The sequence below is a fragment of the Neoarius graeffei genome, chromosome 11, assembly GCF_027579695.1.
Source record: "Neoarius graeffei isolate fNeoGra1 chromosome 11, fNeoGra1.pri, whole genome shotgun sequence".
In the NCBI taxonomy this organism is placed as follows: Eukaryota; Metazoa; Chordata; class Actinopteri; order Siluriformes; family Ariidae; genus Neoarius; species Neoarius graeffei.
In genome coordinates this window covers 60,376,605-60,391,542 of record NC_083579.1, presented here as the reverse complement: position 1 = coordinate 60,391,542, position 14,938 = coordinate 60,376,605, and the positions used below count along the sequence as shown (strand labels likewise).

At 42.5% G+C, this 14,938-nt stretch overlaps 1 protein-coding gene across 1 annotated transcript in view; it reads left to right on the top strand.

The window, feature by feature from the left end:
• The first annotated feature begins 8,267 nt into the window (after positions 1–8,267).
• arid4a (AT-rich interactive domain 4A) overlaps positions 8,268–14,938 on the top strand; it is a 30,733-nt gene continuing 24,062 nt past the window's right edge. The window contains 8 exon segments of the mRNA XM_060934421.1: positions 8,268–8,312; positions 8,314–8,390; positions 9,497–9,542; positions 9,940–10,050; positions 13,321–13,386; positions 13,827–13,917; positions 14,057–14,136; positions 14,245–14,339. Of these exon segments, the coding sequence (XP_060790404.1) occupies positions 8,268–8,312; positions 8,314–8,390; positions 9,497–9,542; positions 9,940–10,050; positions 13,321–13,386; positions 13,827–13,917; positions 14,057–14,136; positions 14,245–14,339 (611 nt within the window).

The window sequence follows — 14,938 nt, the reverse complement described above, 5'->3', positions numbered from 1 at the left end:
ATATGAAGTTAGTTCTCATAAGTTTAGGTCTAATTGTTCAGAAATATTGAATCAGTTTAATAAAATATTTTATTAAAAAAAAAAAAACAAAAAACTTAGGTTTAATTATAACAACTTGACTTGAATACTAATATTTGATTTTTCATAGTTTTAATACATGTAAACATTAATATATGTATGCCCAAGATCCTCAGCAACTTCTACAGCTGTGTGATTGAGAGCATCCTGACCACCTGCATCACTGTGTGGTACGGCAGCGCCACAGCTATAGACCGCAAATGCCTGCAGAGAGTGGTGAAGACTGCTGAGAGCATCACCAAAACTCCAGTGCCCTCTCTGCAGAGCATCTACCACCGTAGAGTCTACAGGAGAGCTGCCTCCATCCTCAAAAGACCCCACCCACCCCCAGCACGGACTGTTCACACTTCTACCCTGACAGGAGTATAACCACGGACCACTGCCCTTTTTGCTGCTACGTCCGATCATTGCCTTATTTTTGTATTACACTACCTATTTTGCACTATACTGGGTGGGTGTTTTTTTGCTTTTATTTTGCATTAGATTGCCTTTACTTTGTATTATTTCCTTCCGCCTATTTATTTATTTGTAATTTGCATTCATGCTGGACAGCAAACTAAGAATTTCATTGTGCAAGAGGACATGCCCTGCTGAAAATCTTCTATAGGAATCCTATAGAAAACTTAAAGGAAATCCTGTAGAATTTTACTTCATGTAGAACCCAAGTTCTATAGGCACATTCTATTGAAAAAAAAAAAAAAAGAAATAAAAAATTCCTATAGACCAGTTCTATAAACCCAGCAAGTCTGCAGCTACTATTGCTGCAGGTTCTTTTGGCATTCTTCCATGCAAACTGCACTGTTGATCAGTCCCTAAAATTTGTCACCTCGATATACACATTTGTAAATACTTGCAGTATATTTTGGAGTGAAAATTATTAAATATTTTAAGATAGACCATTGTGCATCCTGCTTCTGGATTTATACTCAAGATGTATGCAGTGGTTCATTTCCACTAAAATGCAGTTACTGCAGGGGGTGTGAAGTATCGACGAGTATGACGTGTATAAATTTAATAAACGGCCATATTTTCCCAAAGAAAAATAAACCTACAACTATAATTTTCAAGTTGTGTTTTTGTGGTTTTGCTTATTTCTAGAGGTCGACCGATCTATCGGCCGGCCGATTTAATCGGCCGATTTTTGCCATTTTTTAATGAATCGGCATCGGCCGATTTTCTTATTTGGTCGTGCCGATTTAAAGGCCGAATCCCATTTCACCCCTTGGACCAACCCCTTGGCCCTTCCCCTCCATTTTACGCGTTCACGTGAAGGGGTAGGGGTATCCCAATCAACGCGGAGGGATAGGGGAAGGGGTAGGGCTTCTGTACCCCTCCAAATGGAGATTTTCCTGGAGCTGACTCCGAACGAAGGGGTTTGAGTGATTTCCCACAATGCTATGCGGATTTCAGCGAGATTTCATGCGGATTTCAGAAAGATGGCGGCGAAAGATTGTCATAAATGTATTTTCTCCATTATTTACGTGTTTTAAGTTGTTATCCAGAGGAAACACGCCGCTTGATTCGCTTTCGAGCTGAGAATGAGCAGCGATTTCTGAAATCCAAGGTGCTGCTAAAAAGCTTTCGGAGTGAGTATTGTTTTCGGTTGCTTGACTGCGTACGTTTTGTTCCGTTATTCTCGCTTTTATTGTTTACATGAGTGTTCTGACACCTCATTCTGTCGGATGTGGTGCACGAAGCGCCAAAGATATCCCATTCAGTGGTGTTAGTTAACAAATCACACCCTGCCAGCAGAGATTTCTGGTTCTGCCTCTGGCTCTGACTGTAGCGGCTGGTCGCAGCCAATGACGCATTTGGTCGCGTTTTGCTAACGTAAACGCTGACGGAGGTACGCGATGACGTATGCGATCGTTGAAGGGCTATCCCAATACGTAGGGGTTGAATTTCAAGCCCTATCCCTTGTAGCTCAGTTTCAAGGGGAAGGGCCAAGGGGAAGGGGTAGGGGTAGAAATTAGAATTGGGATTGGGCCAAAGTCAGGCACGACAGCTACGTAGAACATGGTGTGCAAAAGACCCAAGCCAACAAACGTTTCAGGAGTCAGCAGAGATAGCCTACAGGTAAGGCTTCAATTCTTACATTTCAATGTCCTAAAGTCGTACATTTGCTCTCATGATAGTTGTAATCTGTGATGTGTTGCTTCATTTAGCGAAAGGAAAAACGAATAGCATTTCAACTGCATCGGAGTTGTAGAATTCCTCTCGAAACGAAACGTTGCGATGCGTAGCCTTGTGGCCGCGAGTGCATCGGGAACGCGTCGACTATGTAAGACCCCTTAACGCTGGTGACAGCTATGTTCCGATCTAAACTGTAGTAACGAACAATCTAAGTGAAAAGTTAACAAAAAGAGGACGCAAAACTAACCTGTGAACGTATTATAACATTGCCATCCCATGTCCATTCGTTTTCGCGATGTATACATGTTTGATTTGTGAACCAGAGACCGATGCTAGACCTCTGCAGTTCCTATTTCCGGTTTCCTGCACAGCATGCTGGGAGACGAAGTTTTATATTGTTGAAACGGAAACGTGTGAAAGTTCAAGGCATGGAAGTTCCACAGTGAAACTGTATAACTTGAACATGTATTTTGCCGTTTTGAAGTAACTATCTGAAGTTGTCACATCATGGAAGTCTTCTTGCACTCTGTTAGTCTATTGATTATTCATTTTAATACGTTTAAGTCATTAATTTGTTAATTCTTATTGTTATGATGAGTACAGTCAGAGTACAGAGTACAGTTGTGCATCCTCTTACTAGTATGATATTTTAGCATACCAATTAAGGACAATACGATAGCATATCGGCCCTAAAAATCAGCCCAAAAAAAATCGGCAGCTCATATCGGCCGACTCTGACCTCTAAATATCGGTATCGGCTTTAGAAAAATCCATATCGGTAGACCCAGCGCTCGAAACTAACGGTGTCCCGACGTCCCGGGGACCATAAAAAATGTCATCGGGACACAAAATTATTATATCTGGGACAATCCCGGGACAATGGAAAAAAATAGATCTAGAAAAAAAGTTCTACATTAATATTATTTACAAAGCCGTAACACATACATAGACATTCATCTAATCTGTCAATTTTAATTTTAAAACGTTAACAGCGAAAAATACATAGTAGCTACACTTGCGATGCACCTGCATCCGTAGGCTACAGAGCAGCACATTCTGTTCTAGAATCTTCGGCCAGAGTCCGCATTATATGGACTTGGAATGGAATTGCTACCGCACACGCTGCGCCGACTCTTGCCAGAACAAAAATGCTTAAGTGGTCGAAGCGGACCGACCGCGGGGAAGAAACTGAAAGCCCAGATATAACGTCTCCGGGACCTTCAGGATCCAAAGTGTCATCGCCTGGTCTGCAGGCAACGCTAGCAACTGAATGAACTTAATGAACACTGTTAGACACGTTATAAAATACAACAGGAATGATGTGGATGATATTGACGGAAGATACCGTTCAACAGAATAAGTGAGTTTTCTTGGTGTCTTTCTAGTTCAGAAAGTTTAGTCAGTCAGCAGCACAACTAGGCTCGGACCTGCCACTATGCTGATGTTGCTAACATTTGCACCCACGTTTCGGCAGCGAAAGTTCATAAAATGGATAACGGTCTCATCTCATCTCATTATCTCTAGCCGCTTTATCCTGTTCTACAGGGTTGCAGGCAAGCTGGAGCCTATCCCAGCTGACTATGGGCGAAAGGCGGGGTACACCCTGGACAAGTCACCAGGTCATCACAGGGCTATGGATAACGGTAATGGTGAAAATTATAAGTTGGCCTTATAAGTGCCAACAGATATTCAAGGTATAAGTAGATGAAATGAACATAAAAGGGGTCTTATTTTCAACTAAAGTGTACTGCAGATGTAGGGAGTTGAAACATTTTCTGAATGAGCTAGTTGGCCCCTTTAAATAAACGGGTATCTATTCATACAGTGAGATCACCAAAGTTTAATAAACTGAAAATGCAATAACTGTCATTTTGAAGCAGATGATGTATTGGACATGTGTCGCTTGTGTCTTGTGACTTATTGTAAAAATGATATAAAGGGTTCAAAATCGCATAGTTACAAATATAATAGTAACTTCATATGATAATATTAACCACTGGTTATTTCAGAGAGGAAAAAAAAATGGGGACACTATTGCTTCCATTCGGGACAATACAACACAGAATTCGGGACCACTGGGGGACACAAAGAAAAAAAAGTTAATTTCGAGCCCTGGGTAGACCTCTACTTATTTCTATTTAATATCTCTTACATGTAATTAAGCTCCTGTTTGTTAATAAAGCCATACTGTATTTAAAATTAATTCCTACTTCCTCCTCCAAATAATTCTGGTGATCAGGTGAGTTCAGTTGAAACCAGTTGGCTGAGACACTGAAATTTTATGACATGGTCATGACATTTAGCCATACTTACAACCTAAAGTTCAAAAAGACAAATCGTATCGCATGCCAGCAAGCTGTATATGGTCTGGGGTCCTCTGGGCTCTCTCCAGTTCCTTTAGTATGGCTTGCCCAACAGTAGTGCCACTACCATCATATAAAAGAAATACTCGAGTAAACACAAACACCAAGCCAATAAACAGGCAGCACAGTGGTATAGTGGTTAGCACTGTCGCCTCACAGCAAGAAGGTTCTGGGTTCGAGCCCAGTGGCCAGCAGCGGCCTTTCTGTGTGGAGTTTGCATGTTCTCCCCGTGTCTACATGGGTTTCCTCCGGGTGCTCCGGTTTCCCCCACAGTCCAAAGACATGCAGTTAGGTTAATGTGGGGCTGCCTTGGGCTGAAGTGCCCTTGAGCAAGGTACCTAACCCCTGGCTGCTCCCCAGGCACTGTAGTGTGGCTGCCCACTGCTCTGGGTATGTGCGCACGTGTGTTCACTGCTTCAGATGGGTTAAATACAGAGGATGAATTTCACTGTGCATGTGATAAAGGTTTCTTCTTTCTTCAATAATGTTCAAATATAGATTTCCAATAGACCTTGAGTTTTAATAGAAATTCTGTCCTAAAGAACACACTTGGCAAGTTCTATAGAATGCTGAGAAAAGCCTATAGAAACTTCTTGTTCTGTAGGGCACAATTCAGTCTCTTATAGAACCATGCTGAAATCCTACAGAACACCAGAGTTCCATGGGCGGCACAGTGGTGTAAGTGGTTGGAAAGAAAGAAAGCACAACTTTATTCAAATCACATGTGAAATTCCTCTCTGCAGTAAATATGCACGTGAGCAATGAGCACACACACACATACCCAGAGCGTATAGTGGGCAGCCATGCTAACAGTGCCCAGACAGCAGTTGGGAGTGAGGTTAATATGGGACGGCCTTGGGCTGAGGCGCCCTTGAGCGAGGCACCTAACTCCCAACTGCTCCCCAGGCGCTGTTAGCATGGCTGCCCACTGCTCTGGGTATGTGTGTGCGCGCGGGTTCACTGCAGAGAGGAATTTCACACGTGTGATGAATAAAGTTGTGCTTTTCTTTCTTTAAAGCCCTATAGAGTCCCACTGAATCCTATAGTCCTTTTTTTTTTTGCAGGGCTCAAAAAAAAAAAAAAAAAAAAAGTGTCATATGCACAGTAAGGACATCCTTATTGTGCATATGACAAACACTTTGAACTTTTGTCTTTGTTCATATTTTTGTTAAAGCATAGAGACTCAAATGCTTTGAAATATTCTATATTGTCAACTTAATGCAATTTTAAGAAAACTAGTCAACGTGCTGTTAAGATCATACAACCCCGATTCCAAAAAAGTTGGGACAAAGTACAAATTGTAAATAAAAACGGAATGCAATAATTTACAAATCTCAAAAACTGATATTGTATTCACAATAGAACAGACAACATATCAAATGTCAAAAGTGAGACATTTTGAAATTTCATGCCAAATATTGGCTCATTTGAAATTTCATGACAGCAACATCTCAAAAGTTGGGACAGGGGCAATAAGAGGCTGGAAAAGTTAAAGGTACAAAAAAGGAACAGCTGGAGGAGCAAATTGCAACTCATTAGGTCAATTGGCAATAGGTCATTAACATGACTGGGTATAAAAAGAGCATCTTGGAGTGGCAGCGGCTCTCAGAAATAAAGATAGGAAGAGGATCACCAATCCCCCTAATTCTGCACCGACAAATAGTGGAGCAATATCAGAAAGGAATTCGACAGTGTAAAATTGCAAAGAGTTTGAACATATCATCTACAGTGCATAATATCATCAAAAGATTCAGAGAATCTGGAAGAACCTCTGTGCGTAAGGGTCAAGGCCGGAAAACCATACTGGATGCCCGTGATCTTCGGGCCCTTAAGCGGCACTGCATCACATACAGGCATGCTTCTGTATTGGAAATCACAAAATGGGCTCAGGAACATTTCCAGAGAACATTATCTGTGAACACAATTCACCGTGCCATCCGCCGTTGCCAGCTAAAACTCTATAGTTCAAAGAAGCCGTATCCAAACATGATCCAGAAGCGCAGACATCTTCTCTGAGCCAAGGCTCATTTAAAATGGACTGTGGCAAAGTGGAAAACTGTTCGGTGGTCAGACAAATCAAAATTTGAAGTTCTTTATGGAAATCAGGGACGCCGTGTCATTCGGACTAAAGAGGAGAAGGATGACCCAAGTTGTTATCGGCGCTCAGTTCAGAAGCCTGCATCTCTGATGGTATGGGGTTGCATTAGTGCGTGTGGCATGGGCAACTTACACATCTGGAAAGACACCATCAATGCTGAAAGGTATATCCAGGTTCTAGAGCAACATATGCTCCCATCCAGATGACGTCTCTTTCAGGGAAGACCTTGCATTTTCCAACATGAAAGTGCCAAACCACATACTGCATCAATTACAGCATCATGGCTGCGTAGAAGAAGGGTCCGGGTACTGAACTGGCCAGCCTGCAGTCCAGATCTTTCACCCATAGAAAACATTTGGCGCATCATAAAACGGAAGATACGACAAAAAAGACCTAAGACAGTTGAGCAACTAGAATCCTACATTAGACCAGAATGGGTTAACATTCCTATCCCTAAACTTGAGCAACTTGTCTCCTCAGTCCCCAGACGTTTACAGACTGTTGTAAAGAGAAAAGGGGATGTCTTACAGTGGGAAACACGGCCTTGTCCCAACTTTGAGATGTGGTGTTGTCATGAAATTTAAAATCACCTAATTTTTCTCTTTAAATGATACATTTCCTCAGTTTAAACATTTGATATGTCATCTATGTTCTATTCTGAATAAAGTTTTGAATTTTGAAACTTCCACATCATTGCATTCCGTTTTTATTTACAATTTGTACTTTGTCCCAACTTTTTTGGAATCGGGGTTGTAGAAAACTGGGGTGGAAAAAGTATTAAAAATATCTAAAAAAAAAACCCCACACATTTTCCTAATTATTAAGAGACCAAAGAGGAGGATTCAGTCACATTTGGATTACATCACGGTGTCTAAGAGTGTAAATGCGAGCGTGTAAACCCTGAGTGCGACTGTGATGAATGTGACAGACATGCTGTAACAGCTCTTTCGCACGAGCGTGACTCTGTTGTCTTCCGTTTACGTCAGAAGCCCGTGATGTGCAGCAGCGCCTCGTTAAGACGCCATTATTCCCATAGCCTTCAACTGACCTTTTCTATCCCGTCGCCTTTACCCGTCTCCCCCACACCAAACCGGCTGCGAGAAATAAAATAACAGCTCTCGGAAATCCCTGCCAACGCTATTTAAATAAACGGGTATGTTTTAGCCGAGCTCACACTCACCTCGACATCGCAGCGCACAGCGTCAGTAGTCGAAAATATCTGCGTCGGGAACAAAATGGCGAATGAGCCTTTCATTTTGACATGCGCAATGAGAGCAAGTGGTTTTTATTTTTCCCTCAGAAATAAGATCAGCCCCCCCGCTTCCTTTCAGCACATGGTTTGAGCCAATGAACGAAGTAGGCGGGTTGTTTCGTAGAAAGCTTAACCAATGACCACGGCAGACAACCTTCGATCAGAAACGTCTAGCCAATCCGATGTCAAATGTGGTCTGTTTTAATTGTAACGATTAGGCCGCCATGACAACCAATAAGAAAATGGAATTCAGAGCGCCGCTTTCATCCTGACCAATCACTCGGCAAGGAAATGCCCATCCAATTGAATTTGACATATCAGGAAGCCAATCATAATTCAAAGAATGTGGCTACCGCGGTTGGAGCAGCCAATCGGATTTCGAGAAACACCAACCTTGGCTCAACAGCTTGTTATTTCGTTTATGCTTTGCAACCCAAGCCAGTGGTGAGCAGACATACAGGAGTATGTAAGTATATTTAGCTTAGACATTCTATTCAAACAAGTTTTGTTTGGTTAAAATCGATAATTGTTGACTTTGTTTGTCAGATAAGTAAAGTTTAACGCGTTAGGAGGGTTTTTTTTCCCCCCTCAAGTGCGGGATTAACACGATGGAAAATTGAATGGCAGTGACTAGCAAGGCAGAGCTGCTAGGCGGCTTGTTTTCACAGCTAGCTTGTTCACTGGACTGGCTTTTGTGGAATCTGGTTGAACAGAGAGATATAATATGTCGTTATCGGGCACTTTCTCGTCTCTGTGAAACTTATGGAGGGGGGGATTGGTGAGCGAATGCTAAAAGAATCGACGCCACAGATTCGACAGTCTTCCGGAACTGAAGTGCTGTAGGTTTTTCTGCTTTTCTGAGGTAAAGTTCACAGACAGACAGACAGACAGACAGGCGGTTTAAATCTCTGTAATAGCGATGAACAGTTGAGCAAGGTTAGTTGGCAGACTCTCTATATTTAGCTCGGAGGGGGAAAAAAACACGAATCTCTCGACAGACCTGAGTAAATGAGGTTTGCGTTGTTTATTCGCTTATCAGTGTAGGTTATAATGTCGATGACAGTTTCCTGAAGGAGAAGGTGTTAGTTGCAGTTGGTAGCAGATTGTGAGGTAAAAAGCCTGACACGGTTCCGGCGGTGAGCTATGATGGCGACGTGACACACACACACACACACGGAGTAAAGCGGGAAGAACACACACACACACTACTCAGCTTTCCCCCTTCTTCCTCTCGTCTGTACTGTTTTGTATCTATGAAGCGTTGAAAGCTGGTTAAAACTCTAATTGGTGGTCAGTGGTTTGACGGAATAGTTTTGAAAAAGCACTTAAGAGCTCGTTGAACATATTTTTGTAGTGTGTAGAGGAGAGAGAGAGAGAGGGGGGCCGCGGCATCGAGCTTGAAAAGAATGCGTGAGTAGTAGCTAGCCCGTTAGCCTCTTAGCATGTCTCTGTTGTGTCGTGTTATTGACTGATTAAAAAAAAAACAACAACCTAAAACCTTGACGTATTTTTTGTTAACCCGCCTCCATTATCCACTCTTGCATCTCTTTTGTGTTTTGTTTTGTTTTCCAGCTATCAAAACCAAGCTGGACTCCCCCAAATAACCATCACCATGAAGGTAAGTGAGCTCCAGCTGAAGACAGCAGTGTAGCCGACGCCTCTCTCTCTGTCTCTCTCTCTCACACACACAGGAGCCTGCTTTTACTTGGCAACTTATTTGTCAACAACACGTGTTTGTTCTGTAGAAGGTCGTTTCATTATACTAGTCTACGTGAGCACTTTGATCATGGTGCTTCACCTGGATGATCTGGCTTCTTTAGAGCTTCTGCTTTCCTAACAAAATGTGATGAGCACTGCTGAGAATGACTGACTGACTGACTGACTCTGAGTTGTTATTATTACAGTTTCGAGTGAATTTACTGACCGGAGACAGGAACGAATATTTCCTAAGTGTTGATCAAAGTTTGGATTGTTTACATGCACGGCTTTGGTTTCACGATTGTGCTTTTCCGCAGGTAGCAGATGAGCCTGCCTACCTGACTGTGGGAACGGATGTTAGCGCTAAATACCGAGGTGCCTTCTGCGAGGCAAAAATCAAGACTGTTAAACGGATGGTGAAAGTCAAGGTAAGCTCAAATAACGCATCAAACAGCATGACATGAAAATGTGTGGCAAATGAATCATCGTGTCTGTTGGGCAAGTGAACAGGTCAGTACGGAGTCTTATGCCACTTTTCCACTACCAACGCGGCTGAGTTGGGCTGAGCCGTGCCGTGCCGTGCTGAGTCGAGCTGAGTGGGGCTGTTGGAGTTGCATTTCGACTACAACCGCGCTGAACCGTGCTGGCTGGAAGTGGGTGGACACATTGGGTGGACGTCACCTGATGTCGTTAGGCGGTGCAAACAGTGACATCAGTGCCCTTTTAAGCGGTAGTCTCACGACCCGGATAGTAAACAATAAACATGGAGGACATGGAGTCGTTAGTGTTGCTGGTCTTGGTGCTGTGGCTTGTTGTCACCGACAACGGCAACAGATACTGGCAAGAGCGTATAGATGAGGCGAGGCGCATAAGGCTTCAGAAATTCTCGTAATTCGTAATTCTTCTTCCGGGTTTACGGTGTTTACAGATCCCAGCGTGCTCGCGGGGCGTGTGAGGACACTCCTCCTCACCAATCAGTGCACAGGGGAGTGTCTGCTCACGCCCCTAGCCCCACTTGGCTCGCTTCAGCCCTACTCCAAAACCGTGCGAGTTTTGGGTGCTAAGCAGGGCTGAAGCGAGCTGAGTCGTGCTGTTCTGAGGTAGTCGAAACGCGAGCCGTGTCGGGCTGAAGTGAGCTGAAAAAGGGTAGTGGAAAAGGGCCATTACTTATGCTGGGCGTATGGCGAACGACTTTTTAAGCAATGTCACTACTGCGGACAAGTTTCTAGTGTCGGAATAAAACCACGAGAGTTTTGCGAGTTATGGCGTGCTCCCATCTTCTTGGTCATTTGGTCTAAGGTGTTCATGATAGCTCTCTTCAGTTGTTCTTTTTCTCGTCTTGAGAAAAAGATCAAATGCACCTGTGTTTACATTACATTACATTACATTACAGGCATTTAGCAGATGCTGTTATTCAGAGCAATATGCAACATGCCCAGAGCAGCCTGGGGAGCAGGTGCCTTGCTCAAGGGCACTTCAGCCATTCCTGCTGGTCCAGGGAATCAAACCGGCAACCTTTTGATCCCAAAGCTGCTTTTCTAACCATTAGGCCATGGCTTCCCCATGGTTATGTTATTTGCCCAGATTTAACCACTCTTTAGCAAAGACGACAAGGAATTTAAGACTTTCTATAATTTGGTGCTTCTAAGTTTTTAGCCTTGGCTCATGAGAATAGTGACGTGGACACTGTATAAAAATAGGTACCCTATGGGTCCATGTGGCTACTGCTTATAAATAAAATTGTTTTCTGATACCATGTCGATAGAGTAAATATAGCGCACATATTTGCTCTGTGAGGCAGTAGCCACAAAAATGAAGCGTAATCCAAAAATGAACAATTTAAAAATCACAGAAGTAAAATATACCAAGTGTCTGTACTTTTTATATTATTCTACTCTTACCTCTTACAGTTTTCAAAACTGAAACCTCCGAACCGAGGCTGACACACACACGCTGTCGCCATGACCCGAACTCTTATTTCCCGGAAAAGGCCCAAAGCTAGAGCTCTGTGGTCTCTTTTCAACAACTTCCCGTAACAACTCGGAAGTGTGTCACATCTACATCACGCGTGGGACCACTGGCTGAAGAAGGCGAGGAAAGGGGGACAACCTGGAGTATATTTTAAAATAGGAACGCACTTTCTCTCGGTAATAAGCATAAACATGTCTGAAAGCGATTTATTTAGTCTAGTCCATTTATCTCGAATGGTGAACCGAATTGTATACACTGACCTGCCATTTTAATCGGAATGTGTATGCGCAGTGCACTGCTGTTACACTCATTCTTACAACACGATGATATAGTGGCTACTGTCTCACATAGAGGCTGTAGGTGAACTCTCTCCAGCACCAGTCAGGAAGCAGCAAAGTGGGTACAAGAACAACAACTCTGCTGGGTAGATCGACATGGAGCAGACTCCAGGGACTAAAAGCTCTGATATATTTGGTGTGTCTCAATTTGCGTACATCTGTACTTGCTGTTTATAGTGCAGTTGTAAGGCAAAAGCCAACATGCAGTGCATTACGAGTAGCTGGATGGTGTACTGTAAATGGTCGAAACGTTAAGTGTGCAACGCTGTACACTTCTGAACCTCACTGGTCGCCATCTTGGCTATGTAACGGAAGGGGAGGGACCACCTACCTATTTTCAACCAGTTGGAGGACAGTATCTATTGTTAAAAGCGCTAAACAAATAAACTTGACTATGTTGTCGACGGCAACATAATTTCCACGTCACATGAAATATCTATGCATGCAAGCGAGGAAAACTTAAAAGCGCTTTGATTTTTAAGAGGTGAGCAAAAAAAAAAGGGCAGATTTTTTTTGGTGGGTTACGTGACATTTGTGCGGTTGTTATTTCTGGTAAATGCGCATCTTGCCATGTTTGATTTGAGACAACACTACCCTGTCTAAATGCACACACTATGCAAGTGAGTACAGTGTACTCGCGGAAGTATGCAAATTGAGATATAGCAGTTGTTTTTAAATGTGAGAGCATGTCAGATTTTAGTCTTTGAAAAGACTTTTCAAAGTCTTCTAGTGTATGGTTAGTGTTTTGCTGTCCAGTCACAGCTGGCTTTATCGTTGAACATCGCTGAACATTGTCTGTTTATACTGGTTACAACACTCATGTGCAGGCTTGTTCTGATAAGTCATGCTTCAATTAATTGATGGGAACTTGGTGCACTTTGCACTGCCTTCTTCAAGTGCGGGGTTGGCTTAGGATGGAACAGTGATTGTCATTTTTCTGCTTATACATTATGCATGTTTCAGGTAAGGTATGATTGCTAAGATATAGTACCTCTTAGTGCTTTAATATCTGAAGATGAACACTCAGAATATAGAAATGCTCCACTTTACGGTTAATCCTGTTTCATGTTAGTATGACAGCACAACAGCTTGGTATGTGTGGCCACTTGCTTGGGACATGAAGTGTTCAGGAAAAAAAAAATGAAGAATGCTTTAACGATGTCATGAGCTTGAACTTGAGCAGTGTCTAGACTGAATTGTAAGGAGTTAAATCCCCTATATGGGAAGCTCCGTTATGACCGATCGTGAAGTACGGCATTTGTGTGTTACACAACCTGATTACTTCACCTCGACTGAACCTGGTTTCTCTCCTCATCACTTTCTATTTCTATCCTCCATCTTTGTGCGTCCTGCTCTGCTTTATCTTGCGTGTTGTGGATTTGTTTCTAGGTGGTGCTCAAAGGAGACAGTACCTCACAAGTTGTGCAAGATGACCAGGTCAAAGGACCTTTGAGGGTAAGTTATTGTTTAAGGTCCTGTTTTTTCTTCAGTCATCATTTGCACTGTATGAACGGATGTTAAAATGAGTTCCAAGCATAAATAGATATTCTGTGCTTGCAAGCTCCTTGATTGAAACTTGCAGTGCTTTTCCATCAGACAGCATGGTACAGGAACAAATCTATGGAGCCACATTATTTCCATTGGCAAGTGAGCCATACTTTTACACATGTTATACATGCTAAATTTGGTTACTTATCTTGCTAGGGTATCGAACAGTCATGTGTGGGTGGAACTGAAAATGGTTTTAGGAAGTGCTTTTGTTGGTACACTGACTTGTGCTCAGGATTGTAACAATGTCTTTGAGCATTGTCTCTTGTACTGGGTGACTTTTTTTTGCTTAATTTTTAGATAATATTGTAACGTATGTAGTGTGATGTTTGTCTTCATGTTATCAGGTGGGCTCCACAGTGGAAGTAAAGAGTGCAGAAGGAGTGTGTAGCGAAGCCGTCATCAGTAAACTTACAGACGCTAGCTGGTACACTGTGGGTAAGTGCAGGCACAACTCGGCAGCTTCTTACCGTCACCGGTACGGTCTTATCTTCGTCAGTTGTGTACAGAATATCACCTTGTATTTTACGTTGAGTATTACCTTGTAACAACTTTTTTGTGGCTTTTTTCCCTTCAGTGTTTGATGATGGAGATGAGAAAACACTCAGAAGAACGTCACTGTGTCTTAAAGGTGAAAGGCATTTTGCAGAGAGTGAGGTATGAAACCATCACATATTGGATATTTTGTTTTCAGTATCTGTACGCTTTTAAGACAGTAAAAATGACCTTTTTCTTTTCCTCCCCTCCCTCTTTTTCCTTCCATAGACTTTAGACCAACTGCCTTTGACAAACCCAGAGCACTTTGGCACTCCTGTCATTGGAAAGAAGCCTAATCGAGGACGGCGGTCTTCTCAAGCAGTGTGAGTGTTTGGTTATATTTGGCTTTGCGAAGTGTTTCAGTGTAACCCCCCACCCCCACCCCACTGCACCCCTCAAAAAAACCACCAAAAAACCAAAACTAGTAACCTTGTTGTAAATCGTAGTGTTTATATTGGAGTGATTGTGTTTAATCTAATGCAACATATTGCAACGAGAAGTAGCTTTCTAAAACTGTATTAGTTTTAGATACCTAACAGGTCTGTGTTTGGTCAAAAAAAAGTCATGCTATGGATTTCGTGTCTCACTTTCACTTCAGTGAACTGCTGTAGCGTTCACTTTTTACTTATATCGCACCTTTCATACATTTAAAAGCAGCTCCAAGTCCAGCACAGTAAAATTAAATAAACATCAAGCCTGTGTATGTAATGCAGTAAACAGCAAATAAAAATGTATTAAAAAGAGGAAATTTAAACAGAATTAAAAAAAAAAAGACATGGATAAGTTGTATAAACGCCACAACATGATACTTTTCAACGGGCGTTGACCTTTAGCTTGTCAAACATTTGCTGACAGGACAGATGAAGTAGTGTTGCTTGTAATTGTGTTAGAAGGGCAATACAACATGTCAGTGTGATCAAGG